At 40.7% G+C, this 27231-nt stretch overlaps 1 protein-coding gene across 1 annotated transcript; it reads left to right on the forward strand.

Moving 5' to 3' along the window:
- Positions 1–1616: 1616 nt before the first annotated feature.
- LOC110493838 (sulfotransferase 6B1) lies at positions 1617–27231 on the forward strand. The gene is made up of 7 exons (XM_021568346.2): positions 1617–1933; positions 2378–2490; positions 3194–3283; positions 16974–17100; positions 19810–19904; positions 21844–22000; positions 26574–27231. The coding sequence occupies exons 1-7, from the start codon at positions 1741–1743 to the stop codon at positions 26699–26701; spliced, it is 903 nt and encodes a 300-aa protein (XP_021424021.2). The 5' UTR covers positions 1617–1740; the 3' UTR covers positions 26702–27231.

A 27231-nucleotide genomic window follows, 5' to 3' on the forward strand; every position in this document is an offset into this window, starting at 1 on the left:
AGTTGATGTGACTAAACTACTTGGAGTAACCCTGGATTGTAAACTGGTCAAACATATTGATACAACAGTAGCTAAGATCAGAAGTCTGTCCAAAATAAAGTGTTGCTCTGCCTTTTCAACAGCACTATCAACAAGGCAGGTCCAACAGGCCCTAGTTTTGTCGCACCTGGACTACTGTTCAGTCGTGTGGTCAGGTGCCACAAATTGCAATTGGCTCAGAAGAGGGCAGCACGGCTGGCCCTTGGATGTACACAGAGAGCTAACATGAATAATATGCATGTAAATCTCTCTTGGCTCAAATTGGAGGAGATATTGATTTCATCACTACTTGCATTTGTGAGAGGTATTGACATGTTGAATGCACCGAGCTGTATGTTTGAACTACTGGCACACAGCCTATAGGTCTCTTCACAGTCCCCAAGTCCAGAACAGACTTTGGGAGGCGCATAGTACTACATAGAGCCATGAACATGGACCTCTATTCCACATCAAGTCACTCATGCAAGCAGTAAAATTACATTTTAAAAAGAACCTTATGGAACAGCTAGGACAGTGAAGAGACACAAACACAGACACATGCATTCACACACACGATAACATATGCGCTATACACACACATACACTTGGATTTTGTGTTGTAGATATGTGGTAGTAGAGTAGTGGCCTGAGGGCACACACTTAATGTGTTATGAAATCTGTTGTGAATGTTTTGTAATGTTTTTAAAATTGTATAACTACCTTAATTTTGCTGGACCCCAGGAAGAATAGCTGCTGCTTTGGCAGCAGCTAATGGGGATCCATAATAAATAGAAAAACTAGCAATGGCAGACTGGGCAAGTGCCCAACCCAATGTCCCCAACATACAGAAGTCGCAAACAGTTGAGAGGGTAGAGAATCATCTAAAATGTGCATCTCAAATATAACATTTTCAGCTGTTTGAGGCTGGTCGACCAAACGGAAAGTAAAATAATCTAGGTGCATGCTCTCCGCTGGCTTCCACAAGATCCCATAGCCATTACGTCAAATAGGATGAGGGGGAGGGGGTAGAGTTGTTTATGTTGCTGCAACTCGCCTAGTTTTCTCAAGAGGAAAGCAAAGTTAGGCATAGGACCTTTTAATAGGAAGACATTTTGAATGGAAAACACTTTTATGTTTTAAGTATCTTTTGAATCTGGCATTGAACAAGCTTTGTCAAGCTGATGTAGTTATGTGAAGGATACAAGCTTCATACATTTGTGACTGGAAAATGGAATGTAATCTTTGAAAATCTCTTTCAACGGGCACACCTCCATATGCTTAAACTTAGATAACCCTCAACAAGAGAGAGTGTAGTCACAGTGACAACGCTATTTGCATGTTTGAGTTGGCTGAGCATTGATGCATTGTTTGAGTAAGAGCAAGTATGAGTGTAAGTCAGTGTTAGTGTGTACGTCATTAACATTCCACGTGTGTTGTCCTGTGTTTCTTTTTCTTTCAAGAGTATTCCAATTTACTGAGACAAATCTAACCTTGACTGGAGTTGAACTCTCACCCATTTTATGAGCAAGTGACTCTCTCCAAATCAGTCACTGTGCATAGGTCACTGTGCGTAGTCCCTCCCTTCAACAATATCACGCCAGAGAACTGGAAAGTCCTGTTTTACTGTATGGGCTGGGAAAACAAATACTAACACCTTTTTTTTGCTGCTCCATTGTGGACTGAATACATAAATAGGCTGTCATTAAGTCACCAGGATACAAAATGAGCAAACCAATGTCTTCGCAAGGCATGTCCAAAATGGACAAGGCAAAGAATGTGAAGGATGAGAATAAGCTGTACTTGCACGAGGGGATCCTCTACTCTACAATCATGAGTCCCCTAGAAAATCTTAAAGGCCTGAAGGAGCTGGAGGGCAGACCCAATGACATTTTACTGGTGGCCTACCCAAAATGTGGTAAGTGAAACCATCCCTGCTGTTGTGGTAGTTAGTGTGAACTGGATTAGATAGTGGAAATATCTTTTGCCTTCAAATAAAGTGCCGGACACAGTACTGCTGTTATATAGTACTGGGCATGACAACATGTGTATAGGACTTAATACAAAATCCTTCTAGATCTAAGAAGCCAGCAGTTGGTTGTTGAATATTAACAAATGGATCAAGAGCCCACAGGAGCATGTGCATTGGAATATGTCTCCTGAAACCACATCATGAGCATTCTTTGCAGAATCAATGTGTCCCAACTGCCACCCATGAAGATACTCAAACGATTTAGTTAGCCTTAAAAACATATACTACATTGGACACAGGCTCACATTGTACACACACTTTTGTGTAAATTGTATAGTCTGTCCTATACTGCTTTTGCCAGCAAAGCTCTAATTTAGTGTGCTTTTCCAGGGTTCAACTGGATGGTTGCTGTGCTACGCAAAATCATGGCTGCAGCCTCTGGGCAACAAGAACTGTCTCAAATACCTCCACTGATGGAGTTTTTCTCTCCGGACATGCAGAAGGTATGTATACTGTAACAGTTTCCAATAACAGAACTAAGTCCATACCTAGTCAATCAAAATCCCTCTCTTTATCAGACTTGCTTTCAATGACACTGACAGATCTTTAAATTAAATGTGATGTAAAAACTCTGCCTAATAGACATACCCAAAAGGTATTTTTAAATGTTTTATTAATCGCTCACTGGAATTGTTAATTCTTGAATTTACTTTTGTCGCTACCGATTAAGGTAAATCAGCCTTTAGTTTTTACCCGCCACACACACTGAACATTTTCAGAATAACCTACAATAGGATGCGCTAGTGCCTTTAGTGCATTTCAAACTATTTGTAATTGACCTGTTCAAAGGAATTTTTATTTAACTAGGCAAGTCAAATCAAACATTTTATTTTTGTATTTCTCATGCTCCTGCCTTTTGATTGTTATCATTCTGCCGCTGGTTAAGAGCATTGGTTCAGTAACCAAAGGATCGCTGGTTCGAATCACCAAGCCTACAAGGTGAAGAATCTATCAATGTGACCCTGAGCAAGGCACTTAACCCTAATTGCTCCTGTAAGTTGCTCTGGATAAGATTGGCTGCTAAATGACCATTTATTTTCATGTAATTTGTTACAAATTATGTACCTTGTGGTTTTCTGCTGCATTTTGGTATGCCATATGATAAGCTCCTAAAACCTTTGTCCTTTCCCTCTGTTTATTTTCAAGGTGGTGGGAGAAATGCCCTCTCCGCGGTTACTGGGCACACATTTGCACCCTGATAACATCCCTGGCACTTTTATTGCGAAGAAAACAAAGGTCAGTGTTAATAACTTTACTAAAGAACATGTCACAATAACTTGAATCTAGCCTCCCTTCCATTGTGGAGTGCTCAATCTAATGCAGTCTGGGAATGTTTATTTTTCTTTTTTGAATAACAGGAAATGAATACGATATGAAAGTGACATCAATTTCACCTCAGTATCTTTTTGTAGACTATGAATCAGCCTCAAATTTGTATCGTCAATGAAAACGCAGTAATTTAAGATATAAAATGTATACTTATATTTATGGGTGAATTTACTTTTTCAATGTGTTTGATGGCCAAGAAGAAGCACAGAGCCGAAAAGTTTCAACTGTTTAATTTCAACTACACACATGAACTACAACTCCCAGCAGCTGTGCAATGCCTCTCTTTCGACAGCTTGCCATTTGTATTTTTATTTACGTTTTTCAGAAAGTACTGGCTGGCGACGTTCAGATAAAAAACTACGAAATCTAATATAAAACGCATAAAACGGCCTGTATCAAGTGGGTTCTTAGTCCTGTGGGTCCTCGGCTCAAGTAGGCACGCTCCAGCATGCTAGTTCAAATAAGAATTTTTAAACTTTTGGCGACATGTCTTACTTCTTGAGCGTTAAATATTTTTATAAAAGGCATCAATATAAGTAAATTAATCCACAGCTATCAATATATATGTATATACAGTGCATTCGGAAAGTATTCAGACCCCTTAACTTTTTCCACATTTTGTTTACGTTACAACCTTATTCTAAAATGTATTGTATTGTTTTATTCACCTCATCACTCTACACACAACACCCCATAATGCTAAAGAAAAGCTGTTTTTTAGAAATGTTTGTTAATTTACTCAGTACTTTGTTGAAGCACTTTTGGCAGCGATTACAGACTCGGGCCTTCTTGGGTATGACGCTACAAGCTTGGCACACCTGTATTTGGGGAGTTTCTCACATTCTTCTCTGCAGATCCTCTCAAGTTCTGTCAGGTTAGATGGGGAGCGTCGCTGCACAGCAATTTTCAGGTCTCTCCAGAGATGTTCGATCAGGTTCAAGTACGGGGTCTGGCTGGGCCACTCAAGGCCATTCAGAGACTTGTCTTCGAAGCAACTCCTGCGGTCTCTTGGCTGTGTACTTATGGTCTTTATCCTGTTGGAAGGTGAACCTTCGCCACAGTCTGAGGTCCTGTTTTTTTCTGGAGCAGGTTTTCATCAAGGATCTCTCTGTACTTTGCTCTGTTCATCTTTCCCTCAATCCTGGCTAGTCTCCAAGTCCCTGCCGCTGAAAAATATCCCCACAGCATGATGCTGCCACCACCATGCTTCACCGTATGGATGGTGTCTGGTTTCCTCCAGATGTGATGCTTGGCATTCTGGCTAAAGAGTTCAATCTTGGTTTCATCACACCAGAGAATCTTGTTTCTCATGGTCTGAGAGCCTTTAGGTGCCTTTTGGCAAACTCCAAGTGGGCTATCATGTGCCTTTTACTGAGGAGTGGCTTCCGTCTGGTCACTCTACCATAAAGGCCTGATTGGTGGAGTGCTGCAGAGATGGTTGTCCTTCTGGTAAGTTCTCCCATCTCCACAGAGGAACTCTAGAGCTCTGTCAGAGTGACCATCGGGTTCTTGGTCACCTCCCTGACCAAGTTCCTTCTCCCCCGATTGCTCAGTTTGGCCAGTCGGCCAGCTCTAGGAAGAGTCTTGCTGATTCCAAACGTCTTCCATTTAAGAATGATGGAGGCAACTGTGTTCTTGAGGACCTTTAATGCTGCAGAAATGTTTTGGTACCCTTCCCCATATCTGTGCCTCGACACAATACTGTCTCGGAGCTCTACGGACAATTCGTTCGACCTCATGGCTTGGTATTTGCTCTGACATGCACTGTCAACTGTGGGACCTTTTAAAGATAGTTGTGTGCCTTAACAAATCATGTCGAATGAATTGAATTTACCACAAGTGGACTCCAATCAAGTTGTAGAAACATCTCAAGGATGAGCAATGGAAACAGGATGCACCTGAGCTCAATTTCGAGTCTCATAGCAGAGTGTCTGAATATATGTAAATTTGCTCAAATTCAAAAACCTGTAATCACTTTGTCATTATGGGGTATTGTGTGTAGATTGTTGAGAAAAAAATGTTTTATTTCATACATTTTAGAATAAGGCTGTAACGTAACAAAATGTGGAATACTTGAATACTTTCGGAAGGCATTGTGACAATAAACTGCATTCATCAATCTGAATATTGTGTGAATAAATGCAACAGGCCTTGTCTGTCTCTGGAGGAATCTAGTCAAGGTAGCGAACCTTGTATCACCACTCAGTATGATTGTGAACATGAATGTGTCTAACTTGCACCTTAATGCAATTATTAAGAGACTAGATACAAATAGCTAATTCTGCCGACCAATGTTCTAGCATTATTTTATTGAGGCAAGCATATAGACAACTACCAATAGACCTACTAAATGATAAACGTATAGTCAATTGAATAATGACTCTGTAAAACTGATGCATTTACTAAATTCCGCTAATATAATTTATTAGTCCCAAAATAATTGACACTCAAACAATTACATTGCACATGAAATACATGATGCATCTTAGCATGTCTGTGTTATTCTGTAATGTATTGTCACGGTGCTGACTTTTGCCCAATACCTGCAGCAAAAGCCTCTACCCCGTCCTCTGGCTGGGCAGAGTACTTTAGGATTTTAGTTACTTCGGTATAACAAGGGCCTAGCCGTGCGGCCCTACCAACCCTTCTATTTATTCGTAATGGCCCTTCGCGTGAGTTTAGTTTGTTCCCTCGTTCACGTTGTCACTCCCTTATTTTCCGGTCTAGTATGAGGTCTTGGATAGATATACGCCTATTTAAATATTCTAAGTGTTATGGATTCCTCCTATATTTCCTTACTTTTAAGTTTCTTTACCTATGTATATATCAATACCTAATAACTTAGTCTATTAGTTATTATGCTCGTCAGCTAGTAGTCACTTGGAAACTAGTATTGGTATATGTTTTGACTCTCCTAAAAATATATTATTGTCCACACAATAAAATATTCTTTAGTGCAATCACTTTCACCTATAACCAGGGTCACTTTCTGTTCAGTGAGAGTGTCAAAGGCGTTTGCTCTCCAGATCGTTAATCTGGCCTAGTTGTCAAAGTTTCAAGCTTTTATTAAGTCACTTTGTTTTTGTCTTATACACATTATTACAATTCAATGGTTATACAGTTTCTTAATGCAACAATAATGCTCAATCAATCCTTATTGCTTTAAGCTATGCCAGATAATATTGCAAAACTTTAAATGCGTTAACACTTCTAACAATATTGACTAAAATAGCAAAAAGAGCTCAATTACCTTAAATGCTCAGCCCCTTGGTCACTTTCCTATAATTGGTATTTTCCCAGCAATAATGCTAGATTCCGAATTCCAATATCTTAATACACTTCCAACTCTGTGTATAGACTCAATATATTGTAACTGGTATTTGGCTGTTTCCTTGTATTGCTAATCACTTCTGGTCATGATGTATCACTGTGTGATTGCCGCTTTGTCTGTGATCAAGAGGTGTCTAGACCCCTGTGTTTCAGAGACTCAGTTTCGGGTTCACAAAGTTCAACCAGGTAGCTTCAGATAGTGATCCAATAAGTACTTTGGCAAAATTATCAATTTCTCAAACATTGTTCTAGTCTAACAAAAAGCGTATAGGGCAATAGTAAATTTACCTATGATGATTCTCCATATGAAGTCTGTCTCATATGTCAGTGAGGATCATGGCTCTCTCATGATCTCTGCTCTCTTTATATACCTTTTTACAGGGGAAGTTCGCAAGTTTCTGGAGCTGTGTCTAAACGGTAGACCACTATTACGTACTCTTAGACCTGTGTCTAAACGGTAGACCACTATTATGTAATCTTAGACCTGTGTCTAAACAGAAGCTTCCTATTCCAAATCTAGGTCATGCAATACGAACTCCCACATTGCTGCTTCCGTGTTACTGTTGGCTGATTCTACTCGATGATACCAGCTGGTTGTTTCTACCACTGGAGGTGGCGTATGTGCCGTGTCAAGCGTCAGCTGGGAGAAGTCTATGATAGGTATCTCCTCTGCTTCCCCCTGTTGTCCAGTTTCTGCAGGTGTGGTCCATGGTTCCAGGAGGTCCCATGGATGCCCTGTGTTGTTGTCCCCATTTCTTGATGGAGTGGGCAGATTCTTTTTGGCTCTTGTCACAGTATCATGTAATGTGTCTTCAGTTCAGAATAATCTCTAAGAGGATAAACGTTGTGTGTGGTACACACAGGAGCGTGGTAGCAAGTTCTCAAAGTATAAAACAATGCACTGCTTCCCTTTTAACCAAATTCAAGCAGAAACTCGCCCCCAACATGAATTAGCATTTAAACTCAGCAAAAAAAAATGGCCCTTTTTCAGGACCCTGTCTTCCAGAGAGAATTCATAAAAATCCAAATAACTTCACAGATCTTCAGTGTAAAGGGTTGAAACACTGTTTCCCATGATTTTTCAATTGATCATAAACAATTATTGAACATGCACCTGTGGAACGGTCGTTAAGACACAAACAGTTTACAGACGGTAGGCAATTAAGGTCACAGTTATAAAAACTTTTGACACTAAAGATGCCCTTTGTTCAAGGACGCATTATTCCATTTCTGTTAGTCACGTGTCTGTGGAACTTGTTCAGTTTTTGTCTCAGTTGATGAATCTTGTTATGTTCATACAAATGTTCACACATGGAAAGTTTGCTGAACATGAACGCAGTTGAAAGTGAGAGGACATTTATTTTTTGGCTGAGTTTATTTGCACTTTGCTAGTAAAAACAAAAGACAGGAAAACACAACCAGATTATAATCTAATCATTCCAATTCAAATGACAGGAACGGACCCCTGTGTCGATCCTCTTTGAACTATCCACCGTCCGACAAATAAAATAACACTGTTTCCCTGTAACAATAAATGCATAGAACTTACAGTACAATAAACATACAGTACAACATGGCAAAATGTATAGCTCTTTATAAACTCTTGAAGTAATCCAAACATAAATTTAATTCAAGCAGAAACATTCATTACATTTTCATCATTTTCGTCTTCACATCGCTAATGGTGTCCATGCTCCCAGGGTTCTGGGGGAACGTCCCTTCCCGGAGAAAGCCACAGATAAGATGTGTTTGATCACTGTGATAGCCTACAAATGGTCTGCCATTCAAACAATGTCATAAACTGTGATTGAGTCATCACGTTGTGCTCCCACGCCAGTAAGTCGCCAGTTGCGAGTATCACCTTCTCTCTTTCTTCCACTACATATTCTTCCCATTAGACTTGTCCAATAACGCCTCTCGCTCAGACCACTCCCAGATTGTTCTTTACTAAGAAGCTATTTTGTCACTTTTTGACCATTTTAATTGAAAACAATCGCAGTAAGGTACGTAGCCTTTTCCTGCAGACAATGGAATGGAATATTATTCATATTTTTTATCATTTTGTAATTATACTGAACAAAAATGCAACATGCAACAATTTCAATGATTTTTACCGAGCTACAGTTCATATAAGGAAATCAGTCAACTGAAATAAAATCATTAGGCCCTAATCTATGGATTTCACATGTATTTCTCTGCAGGGGAGCAACCATGGGTGGGCCTGGGATGGCATATGCCCACCCACTTGAGAGCCAGGCCAAGCCAATTAGAATGAATTTTTCCCCACAAAAGGGCTTTAGTACAGACAGAAATGCAAATCAGTTTCATCAGCTGTCCGGGTGGCTGGTCTCAGATGATCCCGCAGGTGAAGATGCCACATGTGGAGGTCCTGGCCTGGGGTGGTTACACGTGGTCTGTGTTTGTGAAGCAGGATGGATGTATTGCCAAATTCATTCAAGGGTTTTTCTTTATTTTTACTATTTTCTACATTGTAGAATAATAGTGAAGACATCAAAACTATGAAATAACACATATGGAATCATGTAGTAACCAAAGAAGTGTTAAACATATCAAAATATACTTTATATTTTAGAATCTTCAAAGTAACCACCCTTTGCCTTGATGACAGCTTTGCACACTCTTGTCATTTTCTCAGGTGTAGCCCTTACTGTGAACCACTTACTTACAAGCCCAACCTCTTGAAGCTAGGGGGAAAAAATAATGTTCCCAAAGTAAACAGCCTATTTCTCAGGACCAGATGCTAGAATATGCATATAATTTACAGATTAGGATAGAAAACACTCAAAACTGTCAAAATATTGTCTGTGAGTATAACAGAACTGATATTGCAGGTGAAACCCTGAGGAAAATCAAACCAGGAAGTGGCATCTATTTTGAAAACTCCATGTTCCATAGCCTGCCATTGCTCCATTTAAAGGGATATCAACCAGATTCCTTTTCCTATCGCTTCCTCAAGATGTCAACTGTCTTTAGATATAGTTTCCGGCTTTTATTTTGAAAAATGAGCGAGAAAGACAACATCGCGTCATTGTATGGCCGGGTGCCAGCAGCATTTTGCTTGGCGCAACAGAGTTTGGGCAGCCATTACCTTCCCCTCTCCTACTGAGAAAGACAGTTGCAGTTGATATATTATCGATTATATATTTTAAAAACAACATGGGGGTTGATTATAAAAACGTTTGACATGTTTCTGTGGACATTACGGATACTATTTGAAATTTGTCTGCGTTGTCGTGACCGTTCTTTCCTGTGGATTTCTGAACATAACGCGCCAAACAAACGGAGGTATTTTGGATATAAAAATAATATTTATGGAACAAAAGGAGCATTTATTGAGTAACTGGGAATCTTGTGAGTGAAAACATCCGAAGATCATCAAAGGTAAACGATTCATTTGATTGCTTTTTGATTTTCGTGACCAAGCTACTTGATGCTAGGTGTACATAATGTTTTGTCGAGCGATCAATAAACTTACAAACGCTTGGATTGCTTTCGCTGTAAAGCATATTTTCAAAATCTGACACGACAGGTGGATTAACAAAAGGCTAAGCTGTGTTTTGCTATATTGCACTTGTGATTTCATGAATATAAATATTTTTTGTAATATTATTTTAATATTTAGCGGTTGTTGATGACAATTATCCCGCTAAAGGGATGGGTAAGCATCAATAACAATATAGTTCAAGAAATGGTGCTAAGAAAATATTTACTAAATAAACTAAAGTAAAAAATTAAAAGTAACACAATGAAATTACATCACAATAATGAGGCTATATCAAATCAAACTTTATTTGTAACGTGCGCCGATTATACAACAAGTGTAGACTTAACTGTGGAATGCCTACTTACATGCCCTAACAATGCAGTTCAAGAAGAGTTAAGAAAATATTTGCCAAGTAGACTAAAATAAAAAGTAATAATTAAAAGTAACACAATAAGAATAACAATAGTGAGGCTATATACAAGGGGGCACTGGTACCGAGTCAGTGTGTGGAGGTACAGGTTAGTTGAGGGGGTGGGGGGGGGGGGGCTTTCATGTGGCACCACCTATTAGATATGTCCTGGATGGCAGGAAGCTTGGCCCCAGTGATTTACTGGGCCGTTCGCACTACCCTCTGTAGCACATTACGGTCAGATGACGAGCAGTTGCCATACCATGCAGTGATACAACCGGTCAGGATGCTCTCGATGATACAACTGTAGAACTTTTTGAGGATCTGGGGACCCATGCCAAATCTTTTCAGTCTCCTGAGGGGGAAAAGGTTTTGTCGTGCCCTCTTCATGACTGTCTTGGTATGTTTGGACCATGATAGTTTGTTGGTAATGTGGACAACAAGGAACATGAAACTCTCGAGCAGCTCCACTACAGCCCCATCAATGTTAATGGGGGCCTGTTCGGCCCGCCTTTTCCTGTAGTCCACGAGCAGCTCCTTTGTCATGCTCACATTGAGGGAGAGGTTGTTGTCCTGGCACCACATTGCCAGTTATCGGACCCCCTCCCTATAGGCCGTCTCATCGCTGTCGGTGACCACTGTTGTGTCATCAGCAAACTTGATGGTGTTGGAGTCGTGTTTGGCAACGCTGTTGTGTGTGTAAAGGGAATACAGACGTGTTGTTGCCTACTCTCACCACCTGGGGGCGGCCCATCAGGAAGTCCAGGATCCAGTTGCAGAGGGAAGTGTTTAGTCCCAGAGTCCAAAGTGATGAGCTTCGTGGGCACTATGGTGTTGAAAGCTGAGCTGTAGTCAATGAACAGAATTCTCACATAGATGTTCCTTTTGTCCAGGTGAGAAAGGGCAATGTGGAGTGCGATTGAGATTCCGTCACCTGTGGATCTGTTGGGGTGGTATGCGAATTGGAGTGGGTCTGGGGCAGGGCTGCCCAACCCTCTTCCTGGAGATCTACTAGGTTTTCAGTCCAACCCTAGTTTAGCATATCTGATTAAGCTAGTTAAGGTCTTGTTGAGCAGCTAATTAGTATAATCAGATGTTAATTTAAATTAGGGTAGGACTGAAGCCACAGGAGGGTAGATCTCCTGGAAGAGTGTTGGGCAGCCTTGGTCTAGAGTGTCCGAGAGGATGCTGTTGATGTGAGCCATGACCAGCCTTTCAAAGCACTTTATGTCTACCAACTTGAGTGCCACGGGGCAGAAATCATTTAGGCAGGTTACCTTCACTTCCTTGGGCACAGGGACTATGGTGGTCTACTTGAAACATGTAGGTATTACAGACTTGGTCAGGGAGAGGTTGAAAATGTCAGTGAAGACCCTTGACAGTCGGTACACGCATGCTTTGAGTATACGCCCCGGTAATCCGCAAAATCAAAGGGGGGGGGTCAATGTTAATAGTCCGGGTAGCCATTTGATTAATTGCTCATCAGTCTTATAGCTTGGGGGTAGAAGCTTCACCTGGAATGCTTTTCCAAGAGTCCAACTCATCCCAAATCATCTCAATTGGTTTAGGTCTGGTGATTGTGGAGGCCAGGTCATCTGATGCAGCACTCCATCGCTCTCATTATTGGTAAAATAGCCCTTACACAGCCTGGCGGTGTGTTGGGTCATTATCCTGTTGAAAAACAAATGATAGTCCCACTAAGCACAAACCAGATGTGATGGCGTATTGCTGCAGAAGGCTGTGGTAGCCATGCTGGTTAAGTGTGCCTTGAATTCTAAATAATTCATTGGCTATGTCACCCGCAAAGCACCCCTACACCATCACACCTCCTCCTCCATACTTCACGGTGGGAACTACACATGCAGAGATAATCCGTTCACCTACTCTGCATCTCACAAAGACATGGCCGTTGGAACCATTAATCTCAAATTTGGACTCATCAGACCAAAGGACAGATTTCCACCGGTCTAATGTCCATTGCTCGTGTTTCAAGTCTCTTCTTATTGGTGTCCTTTTAGTAGTGGTTTCTTTTCAGCAATTCGACCATTAAGGCCTGATTCACGCAGTCTCCTCTGAACAGTTGATGTTGATGTGTCTGTTACTTGAACTCTGAAGTATTTATTTGGGTTTAATTTCTGAGGCTGGTAACTCAAATGAACTCATCCTCTACAGCAGAGGTTATTCTGGGTCTCCATTCCTGTGGCGGTCCTTATGAGAGCCAGTTTCATCAGCGCGTATATGGTTTTTGCGACTGCACTTGAAGAAACGTTCAAAATTCCTGAAATTTCCCAGATTGACTGACCTTCATGTCTTGAGGTAATGATGGACTGTTGTTTCTCTTTGCTTGTTTGAGCTGTTCTTGCCATAATAAGGAATTGGTATTTTACAAAATAGGGCTACCACCCCTCCCTTGTCACAACAATTGATTGGCTCAAACACATTAAGAAGGAAAGAAATTCCACAAATGAACTTAACAAAGCACACTTGTTCATTGAAATAGATTCCAGGTGACTAGCTCATGAAACTGGTTTAGAGAATGCCGAGTGTGTAAAGCTGTCATCAGGGCAAAGGATGGCTACTTTGAAGAATCTCAAATATAAAATATAGTTTGATTTGTTTAACACTTTTTTAGTTACTACATGATTCCAAATGTGCTGTTTCACAGTTTGTCTTCACTATTATTCTACATTGTAGAAAATAGTAAAAATAAAGAAAATCCCTTGAATGAGTAGGTGTCCAAACTTTTATAGACCAATTACAAAGAGTTCTAAACTCCTCTACCAATAACAGCTAGTTTTCAGGTTACATATCCCTCTCATTAGGCCCCTCCTGTCTAGTGGATTGATCCACACAACAGTCGTGTTCCTCTGCTCAGACGTTGCGGAAGCATGCCATATATTACAAATGCCTGGATAGGTATTTTACCACATCATATGTTATAGCAATCTGGTACCCGATGGCACAGATGATGATGTGGCATGCAACCATTGGTTGATGCATGCAACATCTGAACAGCTGAACACAACCTATGGTAATGGACTGCTTAGGTGCCCTCCCCCACATTACTCAGACCCCACCCAGACAGTCTTGGGCAAAATTCTTGCTTGAGAAATATATTTTTTTATTTGTATTTTTTTATGGAAAACTGTTACAGTAAATACATTCATTGTTACCCAGAAATGATTTGAAATTGAGATTAAAATGGCTGCACTGGGCCTTTAATAGGATAATGAGTTTTAAAATTAAATGTTTGAACCACACATAGTGTGGTTCATAGTATTTGGAATTATGAAATATGTCAAATTTGTTTAATTAATGTATTGTGATGTGTAGAATCAGGGGTGCAACTTCCACTGGAGAGGGGGGATGAATTCAAATACACAAACAAATGATATCCCAGTACTTCATAAATATATATATATATTTTTTAAGTATAAATAAGTATCTCAGAGACTGTCGGGGACCCCCCACATTCTGAAAATGCATTTTTGCCCACCCCTCCAGTTTTATCATTGGAATGTGATACAAAATTAGGCAATGGTGTGCTTTAGGCCCATGCGGACACCTACAAGCGGTCGGTTAGGCTGTTGAGTGTTTATGCGTCTGGATTAAAAAATATATCTTCCCCCTACGTCTAAAACCAAAGTTGGCCCCTGCGTAGAATGAATGACACATTTTCATTTGAACTATTGTATTCCTCGTATTCCAATACAGATGTCAATTAAACATCCTGTTGACACTTTCAATTGAAATTGAAGTCTTGCGTTGGAATTATAGAGCAATTTATCTCAATTCTAGAATAAATAAAAGTTTGGAAGGTAGAGTGAGCATTCCTAAAAATATGCAAATGATCCTGAAATGTGTAAAATAAATACTTCAAAGTAATGTGGAATAAATCCAGCACATCAGGCTATATATATTATAACATAACATGCCCAAGATGTTCAAATGTTCATAAATGACCAGCATGGTCGAATAATAATAAGGCAGAACAGTTGAAACTGGAGCAGCAGCACGGTCAGGTGGACTGGGGACAGCAAGGAGTCATCATGTCAGGTAGTCCTGGGGCATGGTCCTAGGGCTCAGGTCCTCCGAGAGAGAGAAAGAAAGAGAGAAGGAGAGAATTAGAGAACGCACACTTAGATTCACACAGGACACCGAATAGGACAGGAGAAGTACTCCAGATATAACAAACTGACCCTAGCCCCCCGACACAAACTACTGCAGCATAAATACTGGAGGTTGAGACAGGAGGGGTTAGGAGACACTGTGGCACTTTTGTATTATGAGTGTTGGACTTCATAATTAAACACATATTTGTAGGTTAAAGCTGGAATCCTTAATGGTGAAACTGCCATTTCCATTTGCGATATTACAACAACAAAGAAGTTCCTGCAAAAACAATATATATACACTGCTCAAAAAATAAAGGGAACACTTAAACAACACAATGTAACTCCAAGTCAATCACACTTCTGTGAAATCAAACTGTCCACTTAGGAAGCAACACTGATTGACCATAAATGTCACATGCTGTTGTGCAAATGGAATAGGCAACAGGTGGAAATTATAGGCAATTAGCAAGACACCCCCAATAAAGGAGTGGTTCTGCAGGTGGGGACCACAGACCACTTCTCAGTTCCTATGCTTCCTGGCTGATGTTCTGGTCACTTTTGAATGCTGGCGGTGCTTTCACTCTAGTGGTAGCATGAGACGGAGTCTACAACCCACACAAGTGGCTCACGTAGTGCAGCTCATCCAGGATGGCACATCAATGAGAGCTGTGGCAAGAAGGTTTGCTGTGTCTGTCAGCGTTGTGTCCAGAGCATGGAAGCGCTACCAGGAGACAGGCCAGTACATCAGGAGACGTGGAGGAGGGCGTAGAAGGGCAACAACCCAGCAGCAGGACCGCTACCTCCGCCTTTGTGCAAGGAGGAGCAGGAGGAGCACTGCCAGAGCCCTGCAAAATGACCTCCAGCAGGCCACAAATGTGCATGTGTCTGCTCAAACGGTCAGAAACAGACTCCATGAGGGTGGTATGGGGGCCCGACGTCCACAGGTTGGGGTTGTGCTTACAGCCCAACACCGTGCAGGACGTTTGGCATTTGCCAGAGAACACCAAGATTGGCAAAATCGCCACTGGCGCCCTGTGCTCTTCACAGATGAAAGCAGGTTCACACTGAGCACATGTGACAGACGTGACAGAGTCTGGAGACGCCGTGGAGAACGTTCTGCTGCCTGTAACATCCTCCAGCATGACCGTTTTGGCGGTGGGTCAGTCCTGGTGTGGGGTGGCATTTCTTTGGGGGGCTGCACAGCCCTCCATGTGCTCGCCAGAGGTAGCCTGACTGACATTAGGTACTGAGATGAGATCCTCAGACCCCTTGTGAGACCATATGCTGGTGCGGTTGGCCCTGGGTTCCTCCTAATGCAAGACAATGCTAGACCTCATGTGGCTGGAGTGTGTCAGCAGTTCCTGCAAGAGGAAGGAATTGATGCTATGGACTGGCCCGCCCGTTCCCCAGACCTGAATCCAATTGAGCACATCTGGGACATCATGTCTCGCTCCATCCACCAACGCCACGTTGCACCACAGACTGTCCAGGAGTTGGCGGATGCTTTAGTCCAGGTCTGGGAGGAGATCCCTCAGGAGACCATCCGCGACCTCATCAGGAGCATGCCCAGGCGTTGTAGGGAGGTCATACAGGCACGTGGAGGCCACACACACTACTGAGCCTCATTTTGACTTGTTTTAAGGACATTACATCAAAGTTGTATCAGCCTGTAGTGTGGTTTTCCACTTTAATTTTGAGTGTGACTCCAAATCCAGACCTCCATGGGTTGATAAATTTGATTTCCATTGATCATTTTTATGTGACTTTGTTGTCAGCACATTCAACTACGTAAAGAAAAAAGTATTTAATAAGAATATTTCATTCATTCAGATCTAGGATGTGTTATTTTAGTGTTCTCTTTATTTTTTTGAGCAGTGTATATTTTTTCCCGAACATCATTGCACACGTGATAGAACAGAAAATATGTACTGCATGTTACACAATGCTCCTCACCTCGGTGGGGCGGACAGTGGCTGTTTTCCCCTACTGCGGATTCCATCTTAGGATGCAGATTCCAAGTGACTGCACTTGCGGTAGATAAGTAAGCTAATAATGTTAGTCATCTGCTATTGTAGGCAACTAACTAACCAACATGTTCACTGCAAAATATTTTTCCTGTGAAATGCCTGAAAATATTCTGTCCATGTTCATCTGAAATATGTTGTGGTTTTATATCAAACTTTACAACTCTATTGCACCAATAGTATAACAATTATCTGTGGTAACTTTGACTTTCAGATGCTGGTTGTGTTCCGAAACCCAAAAGATACAGTCGTATCATACTACCACTTCATGAACACAAACCCTGTTTTGCCTAATGCCAAATCCTGGGATTCATTTTTCACAGACTTCATGGAGGGTGAAGGTGAGATGTTTTATTTATTTTATTTTACCTTTATTTAACTAGGCATGTCAGATAAGAACAAATTATTATTTTCAATGACGGCCTAGGAACAGAGGGTTAACATTCTTGTTCAGGGGCAGAACAACAAATGTTTACCTTGTCAGCTCGGTGATTCGAGCTGACAAGGTCCAATGATCATACCACTAGATTACCTGCCGATTTAAAGAACAACTCAACACATTCGTATTGTTTGAAAGAAATGCAGTGTCATGTTGGATAGGCTGGATGTAATGAATAGCACAACTAGAAAATTACATTTCTTAAATAAAATGTCTGCTTTCTAGCTGGTCTTAAATTATTTATGGTTGTGAAATAAGTTTTAATAGTGGTAGTGACTGGTAGTAGTAGTAGCTGTAGTAATGGCAGTGACTGGTTATGGTTTAATAAATTGGTAGAGGGAAAGATTGCCAGCCAAATAAATCAAATAATAATAACTAGAAAAGTACATTTCCTGAAGAAAATATGGTGTGGTGCTAGATTGTGTCACGCTCTGAACTTTAATATCTCTGTTTTCTTTATATTTTGGTTAGGTCAAGGTGTGACGAGGGTGGGTATGTTAGTTTTTGTATTGTCTAGGGGTTTTGTAGGTCTAGGTATTTATATGTCTATGGTGGCCTGATATGGTTCCCAATCAGAGGCAGCTGTTTATCGTTGTCTCTGATTGGGGATTATATTTAGGTGGCCATTTTCCCTTTTGTGTTTGTGGGTTCTTATGCTATGTTTAGTTGCCTGTCTGCACTATTCGTATTAGCTTCACGTTTCGTTCGTTTTGTTGTTTTGTTAGTTTGAATAATAAAAGAAGAATGTACGCATACCACGCTTCACTTTGGTCTCCTTCATATGACGAACGTGACAGATTTTCATAAATACTTTATAACAAAGTTTAGAAAATTGTAATATTGTTTTAATGTTTGTAGCTGAAATGGTTAGTGGTAGCTTTTAAAATGTCTACTACTGTGGTCTTATTTTTGGCATTGAATCCATTAATTAAGTGTTATGCTAATTTATGGTAATTACCACTGTTTATAAACTTTATTAAGAATGTGAAGATAGCCTGAACATGAGAACGTTACTCAATGGGTGACATGTTTGGTGAGTATGCAGGCCATGGAAAAAACGGGACATTTTCAGCTGCCAGGAATTGTGTATAGATGCTTGGGACATGGGGCTGTGCATTATCATGCTGAAACATGAGGTGATGGTGGCGGGTGAATGGCACAACAATGGTTCTCAAGATCTCACAGTATCTCTGTACATTCAAATTGCCATCGATAAAATGCAATTCGTTGTCCATAGCTTATGCCTGCTCATACCATAACTCCACCGCCACCATGGGGCACTCTGTTCACAACGTTGACATCAGCAAACTGCTCATCCACACAACGCCATACACTTGGTCTGTGGTTGTGGCGTGTTGGACATACTGCAAAATTCTTTAAAATTACAGCTTTTCATAAGCCGCCTCAAATGAATATTACATTCTCTAGCAACAGCTCTGGTAGACATTCCTGCAGTCAGCACGCCAATTGCACACGGCCTCAAAACTTGAGACATCTGTGGCATTGTATTGTGTTTGACAAAACTGCACATTTTAGTGTGGCCTTTTATTGTCCCCAGCACAAGATGCACCTGTGTAATGATCATGCTGTTTAATTAGCTTCTTGATATGCCACATCTGTCAGGTGGATGGATTCTTTTGGTAAAGGAGAAATGCTCACAAACCGGGATGTTAACACATGAAACATAGGACCAACACTTTACATTTTTGTTCAGTGTAGTTAAAGTATGACTGCTATAAAAAGCATTTCTCAAGCAATCCGAGTTGGGGCAGTCTAGACACATGGTTCGTTTTTTGTTAATTACGTAAATTGTTTAGCTCTAAAGCTGACTAAAATCAAATAACAGTATGAGCAAGTAAGAAATCTAGAATTGTGCTTTGCTTTGCAAGCACACCTAATAAGAGTATGTAAGAGTTCTAAAGTGGTCTGGCTTTCAACAAGCACATTAATAACATTGAGTGCTGAGACATATACTACAAAACTAGCTATATCTATTTGGGATTTTCTAAAGCTAGCTAGCTTCAGTTAGCTTCACATTCCAACTTAAGCTCAATGAAGCTGTTTTTATAACAATATCAAATCACTTGAGTAACAATTAAAGTGGAACTGACAGCGTTTTAGCAAAATTAAATCTTGTTCATATACACCCCAGGAAGAGTGATGCATTTTTGTTGAAAAACTAGCTGAAAACTAGCTGTTGGCAGACAGGTTTCAAAAATTATTTTTGAAATACTTTGAAATATAAATAATTATATTTACCACAAAAATACTAATATCTAAATACACATGTATTTGAACCCAGAGTGTGGCTGAAGGCCAATCAGCACAATGTTTACAGACATTTCCGTTTTTAAACCTTTGAGCTGCTCTGTGTAAATGTTTTTTTTAGCTGGCTACATCTGGCTGGCTACATCTGGTACAGAAGTCTTCACTGATGTCAGATCCCTGTCAGATAAATGCAATTAATGAAAATGAAATTCTTTCCACAGTATTGCACTAACAAATGGATAATCACACTATAGTTATGGTACAATACAGCGCACTACAAAAACATTATGTACATGACTGCTGAATGGATTCACCTTATGCTATTTTTATTTATTCTTTACAGTGGCTTGGGGCTCTTACTTCAACCATGCCCTCGCCTGGGAGAAACTAATGGACAATCCTAACATATTGATGGTCACTTATGAGCAAATGAAGGAGGTAAAACCCATATTATGTATAGTGTTGCAAAAATAGTGAATATTGATGCACTAATGAAGGGAATGTTTGTCAGATTAATGGACTACGGTGAGTTGTGTGTGATGGTTCTGGATCCTAGTGGCCAATTTAGGGCTTGGACAGGAAACGGAGAGGAGAGCGGGTATGAGGTGATGTTCAGAGAGGAGGCAACGGTCTGGTCAATAAAGTTCCCCACGGCACCGGAATCCACTAGCATTGTAGAAACAGTACGTGAGGGACAGCCAGCTAGTGTGATCAACACTGAAAAGGGTTTGGCAGAAAATTATGAAGATTGGATACTCACACCTTCCCCAGGAGGTGGAAAATCATGTGACTGTCCATCTGCTCTTGTGGATCCCGAGTTGGAACATAACGGACACTGCTGAAATTGAGGGCCTCCTTGACCACAATAAGGACAGAGCCCCAGCAGTTTCCGTCTGCGTCGCTCAGCCCATCGGTTCAGGCTCTGCTACAGAGTCATCACTGAGGGAGGGAGAGAAGCGATGAGGGTACCAACGCTCCCGAAGTAGGTTAGCCAGATGGATGGCCATCGTGATGAGTGCGACCAAGGAGAGGCTGTCATCTCTACATGCCAGTTCTTCTGGACTTCCTCACGCAGTCCTCTTCTGAATAGCGTATGGAGTGCAGGCTCATTCCATCTGCTGAATGCTGCTACTGTCCGGAAGGTGAGCGCTTACTCGGCAGTCTGATCATCCTTCCGTAGTTGAAATAGGCGCTCACTCCCCTCTCTGTCCTCCAGTGGATGGTCAACGATACCTCTGAACAGAGCCATGAACCCCTCATATGAAGCCAGCGACTCCTCACCTCTCTCCCAGACTGCCGTAGCCCACACCCGCCCAGTCAGCAGAGAAATAACCGTAGCAACCTTGGACCTCTCAGTGGTGGGAATTCCCATCTGGTGTGCAAAATAGAGGGAGCACTGGAGTAGGTAGCCACTGCATTTAGATGGGGTTCCGTCATATTTGTCCGGGAGAAACAAACTGGCATCGCTGACCTTGGCAGACTGCTGAACGGACTGGTGTGCTGGCTCAATACAAAACAAGAGTAGCATCAGGACATGAAACACATAACTAATACTGCCTGGGAAATGGAACTAAGGGAGTGACAGATATAGGGGAGGTAATAAGTGAAGTGATGGAGTCCAGGTGTGTCTCATGATGAGGCGCAGGTGCGCGTAACGATGGTGCCAGGTGTGCATAATGATGGTAATCAGAGCCAGTGATGAGTAAACCGCGCCGGAGAGGTGGAGCGGATGTAGACGTGAAAATATTAGGCCTAACTTTTGAAATGTACCAGTAAACTAACAGATTTAAAAAAAATAATACAATGAAACGTTTTTAATATAAAATCATTGATTCACAAAGCTGTATAACATAATCCTAAATATAACCAATCAATTTACTGAATACCGTTGTTTACCATGAGGGTTTCAGCATGGAATATCCTTTATATTTTCTTTTACTATGCCAATATATCTTTGCTGTAAATGTTTTTGGGCCGAACCAGTCGGCAGTTCTGAGAAGTCCAGAAATAGTTCCAGAAATAATTGGAAATTACATTTTTTCAGTAATTAGGCTCTCTTGAACCACATGGTCTAACTACTAGACACAGATAAAGAAAAAATATATATATTTTAAGACAGATTTTTGTATTATGTTAATTAAATTGACTCACGGGTGCATCAATCGACACTAAGGATTTTTACCAACATTACCGATGTGGTAAATTACTGGGAGTTTTACAATCCTAATTATGTCTGAGTAATGTACATTTATATGTCATTAATATTCACTTTTATCATTGTCTTACATCATATTGATGTCCTCCTGGCTTTTTTGAGAGTTGTGGAATGCACAAAGTTGGATGTACAAGTTTAAACTCCACTCTGTTTATTCTTCAGAATCTAGGTCAGGGGGTGCAGCAGATATCCAAGTTCTTTGATTTCCCATTGACTGAAGAGCAAGTCCAGACAATTGCAGGGCAGAGCACCTTCAATGCTATGAAGGAAAGTTCCAAGAACACCCATGGAAAACATGGCAATGTGTTTTTCCGAAAAGGTAAGTTCATAATAATTCAAATAAATTGTATTCACTTTACTTTATTCCTCTCATTATTGTCCCCCACGATGAAACTTTACTTTATTCCTCTCATTATTGATTTCCTGGTTACTAAAATTCTAATAGTTTGCCTAATTTCAGTTTATGTGACAAAACAAGCCGTCATTGTGTAGAGAATCATTGTACCATCTGAACCGCTGTGAAATATCTTTTCCATAACCTAACATATTGTATTTTCATATTTTTGAAGCTTGTGTAAAAAAAAAAAGAAAATAAAAGACGCAAAAACTAAATGTAAAAACTGGAAGTATAGAAATAGCGCAAATAGAAAAGATCTACCGCTTCTTAGACTTATTTTCAATGAGAATGACAGATCGATAACTCCCATTATGTGCATTGTGTTGGGTCGCCCGATCTTGCCACCTGACTGCATTCTAGACTGAGTACCAGTCTCTTTAGCTAAAATTCCACTCTTTGCCACTCCTTGTTATTGACAAAGAGATTGGCCTTTAGGCCATCTCAATGTTCAATATGTGCTGGATTTATGGCAGAGTTGCTCATTGGTTGTTGAAAATACCATTAATGTTTTCCATGACAACATGTGGCGCCGCGAAAATAGAATTAGAATTTATAACAAAGACAAAAACATAATTTTTTTTGTTAGCTAGTCAAGTTGTTGTACTTTGAGGCTTAAAATCAAATCATTATCAAAATTAGTAGTTGGAAATGCAGTATGCATTTACTTTAAGAATTTAGACATGAGCTAGGAACTTTTGAAAGACTGGACAAACAAAAAACGGTTCCAACATTTACATAATCCTTGATTGGAGGATAGCTGTGAGGGTGATCAAATGCTCTGTTCATTAACGGATGCGTTCATAAATTCATAAATTAACTTTGGCTTTCTACTCTGATTTCAGAGTGTGCCAGAGAGAAGATGAAATATGAATTTACGAAAGTGCAACACCCATTGAATTTGACAGGCAAAAAAGAAGTTTACTGATATTGCAGGCAAAACCCTGAGAAAAATCAAACCAGGAAGTGGCTTCTATTTTGAAAACTCCATGTTCCATAGCCTCCCATTGCTCCATTTAAAGGGATATCAACCATATTCCTTTTCCTATCGCTTCCTCAAGGTGCCAACAGTCTTCAGACATAGTTTCAGGCTTTTATTTTGAAGAATGAGCGTGAACGACCACATTGCGTAAGTGGATAGGTGGGGGCTCTCAGAGTGAATTGTGCGCAAAAGAGAAAGGCGGCCATTGTTACTCCCGGTCCTAGTGAAAAGCCAACTGTCCCGGGTGACATATAATCAAACAGATATTTGAAAAACACCCTGAGGATTGATTAGAAAAAATGTCTGACATGTTTCTGTGGACATTATGGATATAATTTGGAATTTTTGTCTGCGTTGTCGTGACCGCTCTTTCCGGTGGATTCCTGGGCATAACGCACCAAACTAACGGAGGTATTTGGATATAAAAAAAGTTGTCTAACTGGGAGTCTTGTGGGTGAAAACTTCCGAAGATCGTGAAAGGAAAATGATTAATTTGATTGCTTTTCTGATTTTCGTGACCAAGTTACCTGATGCTAAGTGTACTTATTGTTTTGTCGAGCGATCGATAAACTAACACAAACGCTTGTATTGCTTTCGCTGTAAAGCATCATTTCAAAATCTGAGATGACAGGTGGATTAACAAAAGGCTAAGCTGTGTTTTGCAATATTGCACTTGTGATTTCATGAATATGAATATTTTCTAGTAATATTATTTGACTGTGGCGCAATGCTATTCAGCGTTGCTGATGACAATTATCCCGGATCCGGTATGGGTGGTTCAGAGAGGTTAACACACATAGTTGTAGAATTCGTAGGCAATCGAATAAACCCCAACTTCCTTCTATTCTGCTAGCAAACGTGCAATCTTTGGAGAATAAAATTGATGACCTACGCGGATGATTAAACTACCAACAGGACATTCAAAACTGTATATCTTATGCTTCACGGAGTCGTGGCTAAACAATGACACTATTAAAATACAGCTGGCTGGTTATACGCTGTCCCGGCAGGATAAAACAGCGGCGTCTGGTAAGAAGGGGTGGCAGAGTATGTATTTTTGTAAATAACAGCTGGTGCACGATATCTTAGGAAGTCTCAAGCTATTGCTCGCCTGAGGTAGAGTATCTCACGATAAGCTGTAGACAACACTATCTACCTAGAGAGTTTTCATCTGTATTGTTTTGTAGCTGTTTACATACCACCACAGATGGAGCCTGGGACTAAGATAGCATTGAATGAGCTTTATTCTCCCATAAGCAAACAAGAAAACGCTCACCCAGAGGCGGCGTTCCTAGTAGCCGGGGACTTTAATGCAAGGAAACTTAAATCCAGCAGGACTTGTAAACCATTACAGACTACAAAGGGAAGCACTGCCGAGAGCTGCCCAGTGACACGAGCCTACCAGACGAGCTAAACTACTTCTATGCTATCTTCGAGGCAAATAACACTGAACCATGCATGAGAGCACCAGCTGTTCCGGAAGACTGTGTGATCACGCTCTCCGCAGCCAATGTGAATAAGACATTTAAACAGGTCAACATTCACAAGGCCGCAGGGCCAGACGGATTACCAGGATGTGTACTGCGAGCATGCGTTGACCAACTGGCAAGTGTCTTCACTGACATTTTCAACCTCTCCCTGTCCGAGTCTGTAATACCAACATGTTTTAAGGAGACCACCATAGTGCCTGTGTCCAAGAACACTAAAGTAACCTGCTTAAATGACCACCGACCCGTAGCACTCAAATCTGTAGCCAAGAAGTGCTTTGAAAGGCTGGTCATGGCTCACGTAAACACCATTATCCCAGAAACCCTAGACCCACTCCAATTTGCATACCGCTCTAACAGATCATGCAATCTCGATTGCATTCCACACTGACCTTTTTTCACGTAGACAAAAGGAAACCCTATGTGAGAATGCTGTTCATTGACTACAGCTCAGCATTCAACACCATGGTGCCCTCAAAGTTCATCACTAAGCTAAGGACGCTGGGACTAAACACCTCCCTCTGCAACTGGATCCTGGGCTTCCTGAAGGGCCGCCTCCCAGGTGGTAAGGGTAGGTAACAACACATCCGCCACGCTGATCCTCAACACAGGGGCCCCTCAGGCGTGCATGCTCAGTCCCCTCCTGTACTCCCTGTTCACCCACGACTGCATGGCCAGGCACAGCTCCAACAACATTATTAAGTTCACCGACAACGACGAGACAGCCTATAGGGAGGTGGTCAGAGACCTGGCCGTGTGGTGCCAGGACAACAACCTCTCCCTCAACATGATCAAGACAAAGGAGATGATTGTGGACTACAGGAAAAAGATTTGGCATGGATCCTTGCCAATGATATATTGACCTATAAGTAACATTAGAAATTGCAAGGCAGGTAATTGATCTAAACTGATTATTGTAAGAATATAGGATTAAACATTCATACAAACGTTTAATCTTAAATGTAGACATGATTAAAATATAAATGTGACACATTACAATATAATTTGTCACTTGAAATACCTTGATTAAACTATAATTGAATTAAAACATAGATTACATTAACTCAATCATGATTGGCTTGATTTAGATACCAATTTTAGATGTGGACAGTTCAGAGATATATTTTTTTAAATAAGAAATGACAGTACTGTATTAGTTCTTCATGGATTACATTAATTGGAAATGAGAAAATAAGTACACCAACATGAGCTTCCATTCATAAAATGTGTAGAGTAAATTGCTACTGTAGGTTATCTGTGGTAAACAAGGAAATACTTTAATTCAGTCTGCTGAATTGAAAGTAGTGAGTTCATACTGGTCCTTTGTAGGAATCAAACCCACAACCCTGGCATGCTATACCAACAGAGCCACACGGGACCATGTGAATGTTGATTGAATGATTTGTTTTCTGCTATTTAATGAAAGGCTTGCCCTACTCCTATGAAGGAAGCCCATTTTAATTCTTTGCTTTTTTACTAATTCATCAATATGCTTTCTGATAGATAGCTTCTCGTCAATCCAGATACCCAGATATTTTTAGCGGGAACACAATAAATGTGGGCACCATCTGAGGTACAAATGCATAAATTACCAGAGCTTAGTTTTACCTGCAGGTACCAATTTCAGTTTAACAAGGGCTTTCTGCAAAGCAAAAAGGCAGATTGTAGCTCCAAGACAGCCTTGTCAACAGAATGCACAACCGAATAATCTACATACAAGTGGAAGTTACAATTACCTACAGACCAACCAATGTTGTTTGTATTTATAGAAAAGTCAAAGTACAGGGCCAAAATCAACCCCTTTGGGACACCCTTAGTAATATCAAGGAAACATTTCAATTGGTGAAGAGGAGACTGAAACCACCCAAAACAAACAACAACTGAAAAGGGTTGTAGTAAAGGCTGTTTAAAACATTTAAAATTAATATACAAGGATATTGGTGATGTCAGTTGTTGATGTTTTCACAGGTCCAAAAAGTTGATCTTCGCCTTTGATTTGTCCCCCCCCCCCCCTTGCCTTTCTGCCTAGGTGAAGTTGGAGATTGGAAGAACCATCTAAGTGAAGCCCAAAGTAAACAGATGGATGAGAAGTTTGAGAAGCACCTGGCTCACACTAAACTGGGGGCTAAGTTAAAATATGATATTTACTGCAAGTAGGGAGTTGAAATTTCCAGATCCAATGCAGAATGAGCATATTCAGAAGATTGAAATAGAACAATGTTGCTCATGTCTACAGTAGGCCTAAACCTTCTGTAATAATACTCAAAGATACATTTATAACGCAGAGAACTAGAGATCAATGCAACTAGTTGTTTTTCAGTTCAGCATCTGTTTAGAATCTGTGTAGGGGTTCCAGTTTGGACTCATAGCTACACGTGGCAAGTTCACATTGGTCCAAACTATCTACACATTAATAAAGCCTGAAACGGGATCCTTTGTATTTGGCCAATTTTACTGCAACAAATTCTAATTGGTTATTAACCACAAGCTAGGTTTTGGTATAAACTACATCCTGTCTCTTTGTTCAATGAAGAAACAACAAGAACAGGGAAGAACGAACATCAACCATCCACTTTCCAGCATAACAACTATGATTTGTTATTTTTGAATTAATATATTTTTCTCCCCCTTATTTGTTTTGAGGGCTGTGTTGTCGAAAAATAACATAAACAGAATAACCAACCAAA

Source organism: Oncorhynchus mykiss, chromosome 17 (genome assembly GCF_013265735.2).
Source record: "Oncorhynchus mykiss isolate Arlee chromosome 17, USDA_OmykA_1.1, whole genome shotgun sequence".
Lineage (NCBI taxonomy): Eukaryota > Metazoa > Chordata > Actinopteri > Salmoniformes > Salmonidae > Oncorhynchus > Oncorhynchus mykiss.

Bases quoted from the DNA above. Each gene is read 5' to 3' on its own strand.
- LOC110493838 (XM_021568346.2), top strand. From the start codon at position 1,741: ATGAGCAAACCAATGTCTTCGCAAGGCATGTCCAAAATGGACAAGGCA. The intron at 1,934-2,377 runs GTAAGTGAAACC...GTGCTTTTCCAG, and splicing joins GGTGGCCTACCCAAAATGTG to GGTTCAACTGGATGGTTGCT. The intron at 19,905-21,843 runs GTAAAACCCATA...TTTATTCTTCAG, and splicing joins CTTATGAGCAAATGAAGGAG to AATCTAGGTCAGGGGGTGCA.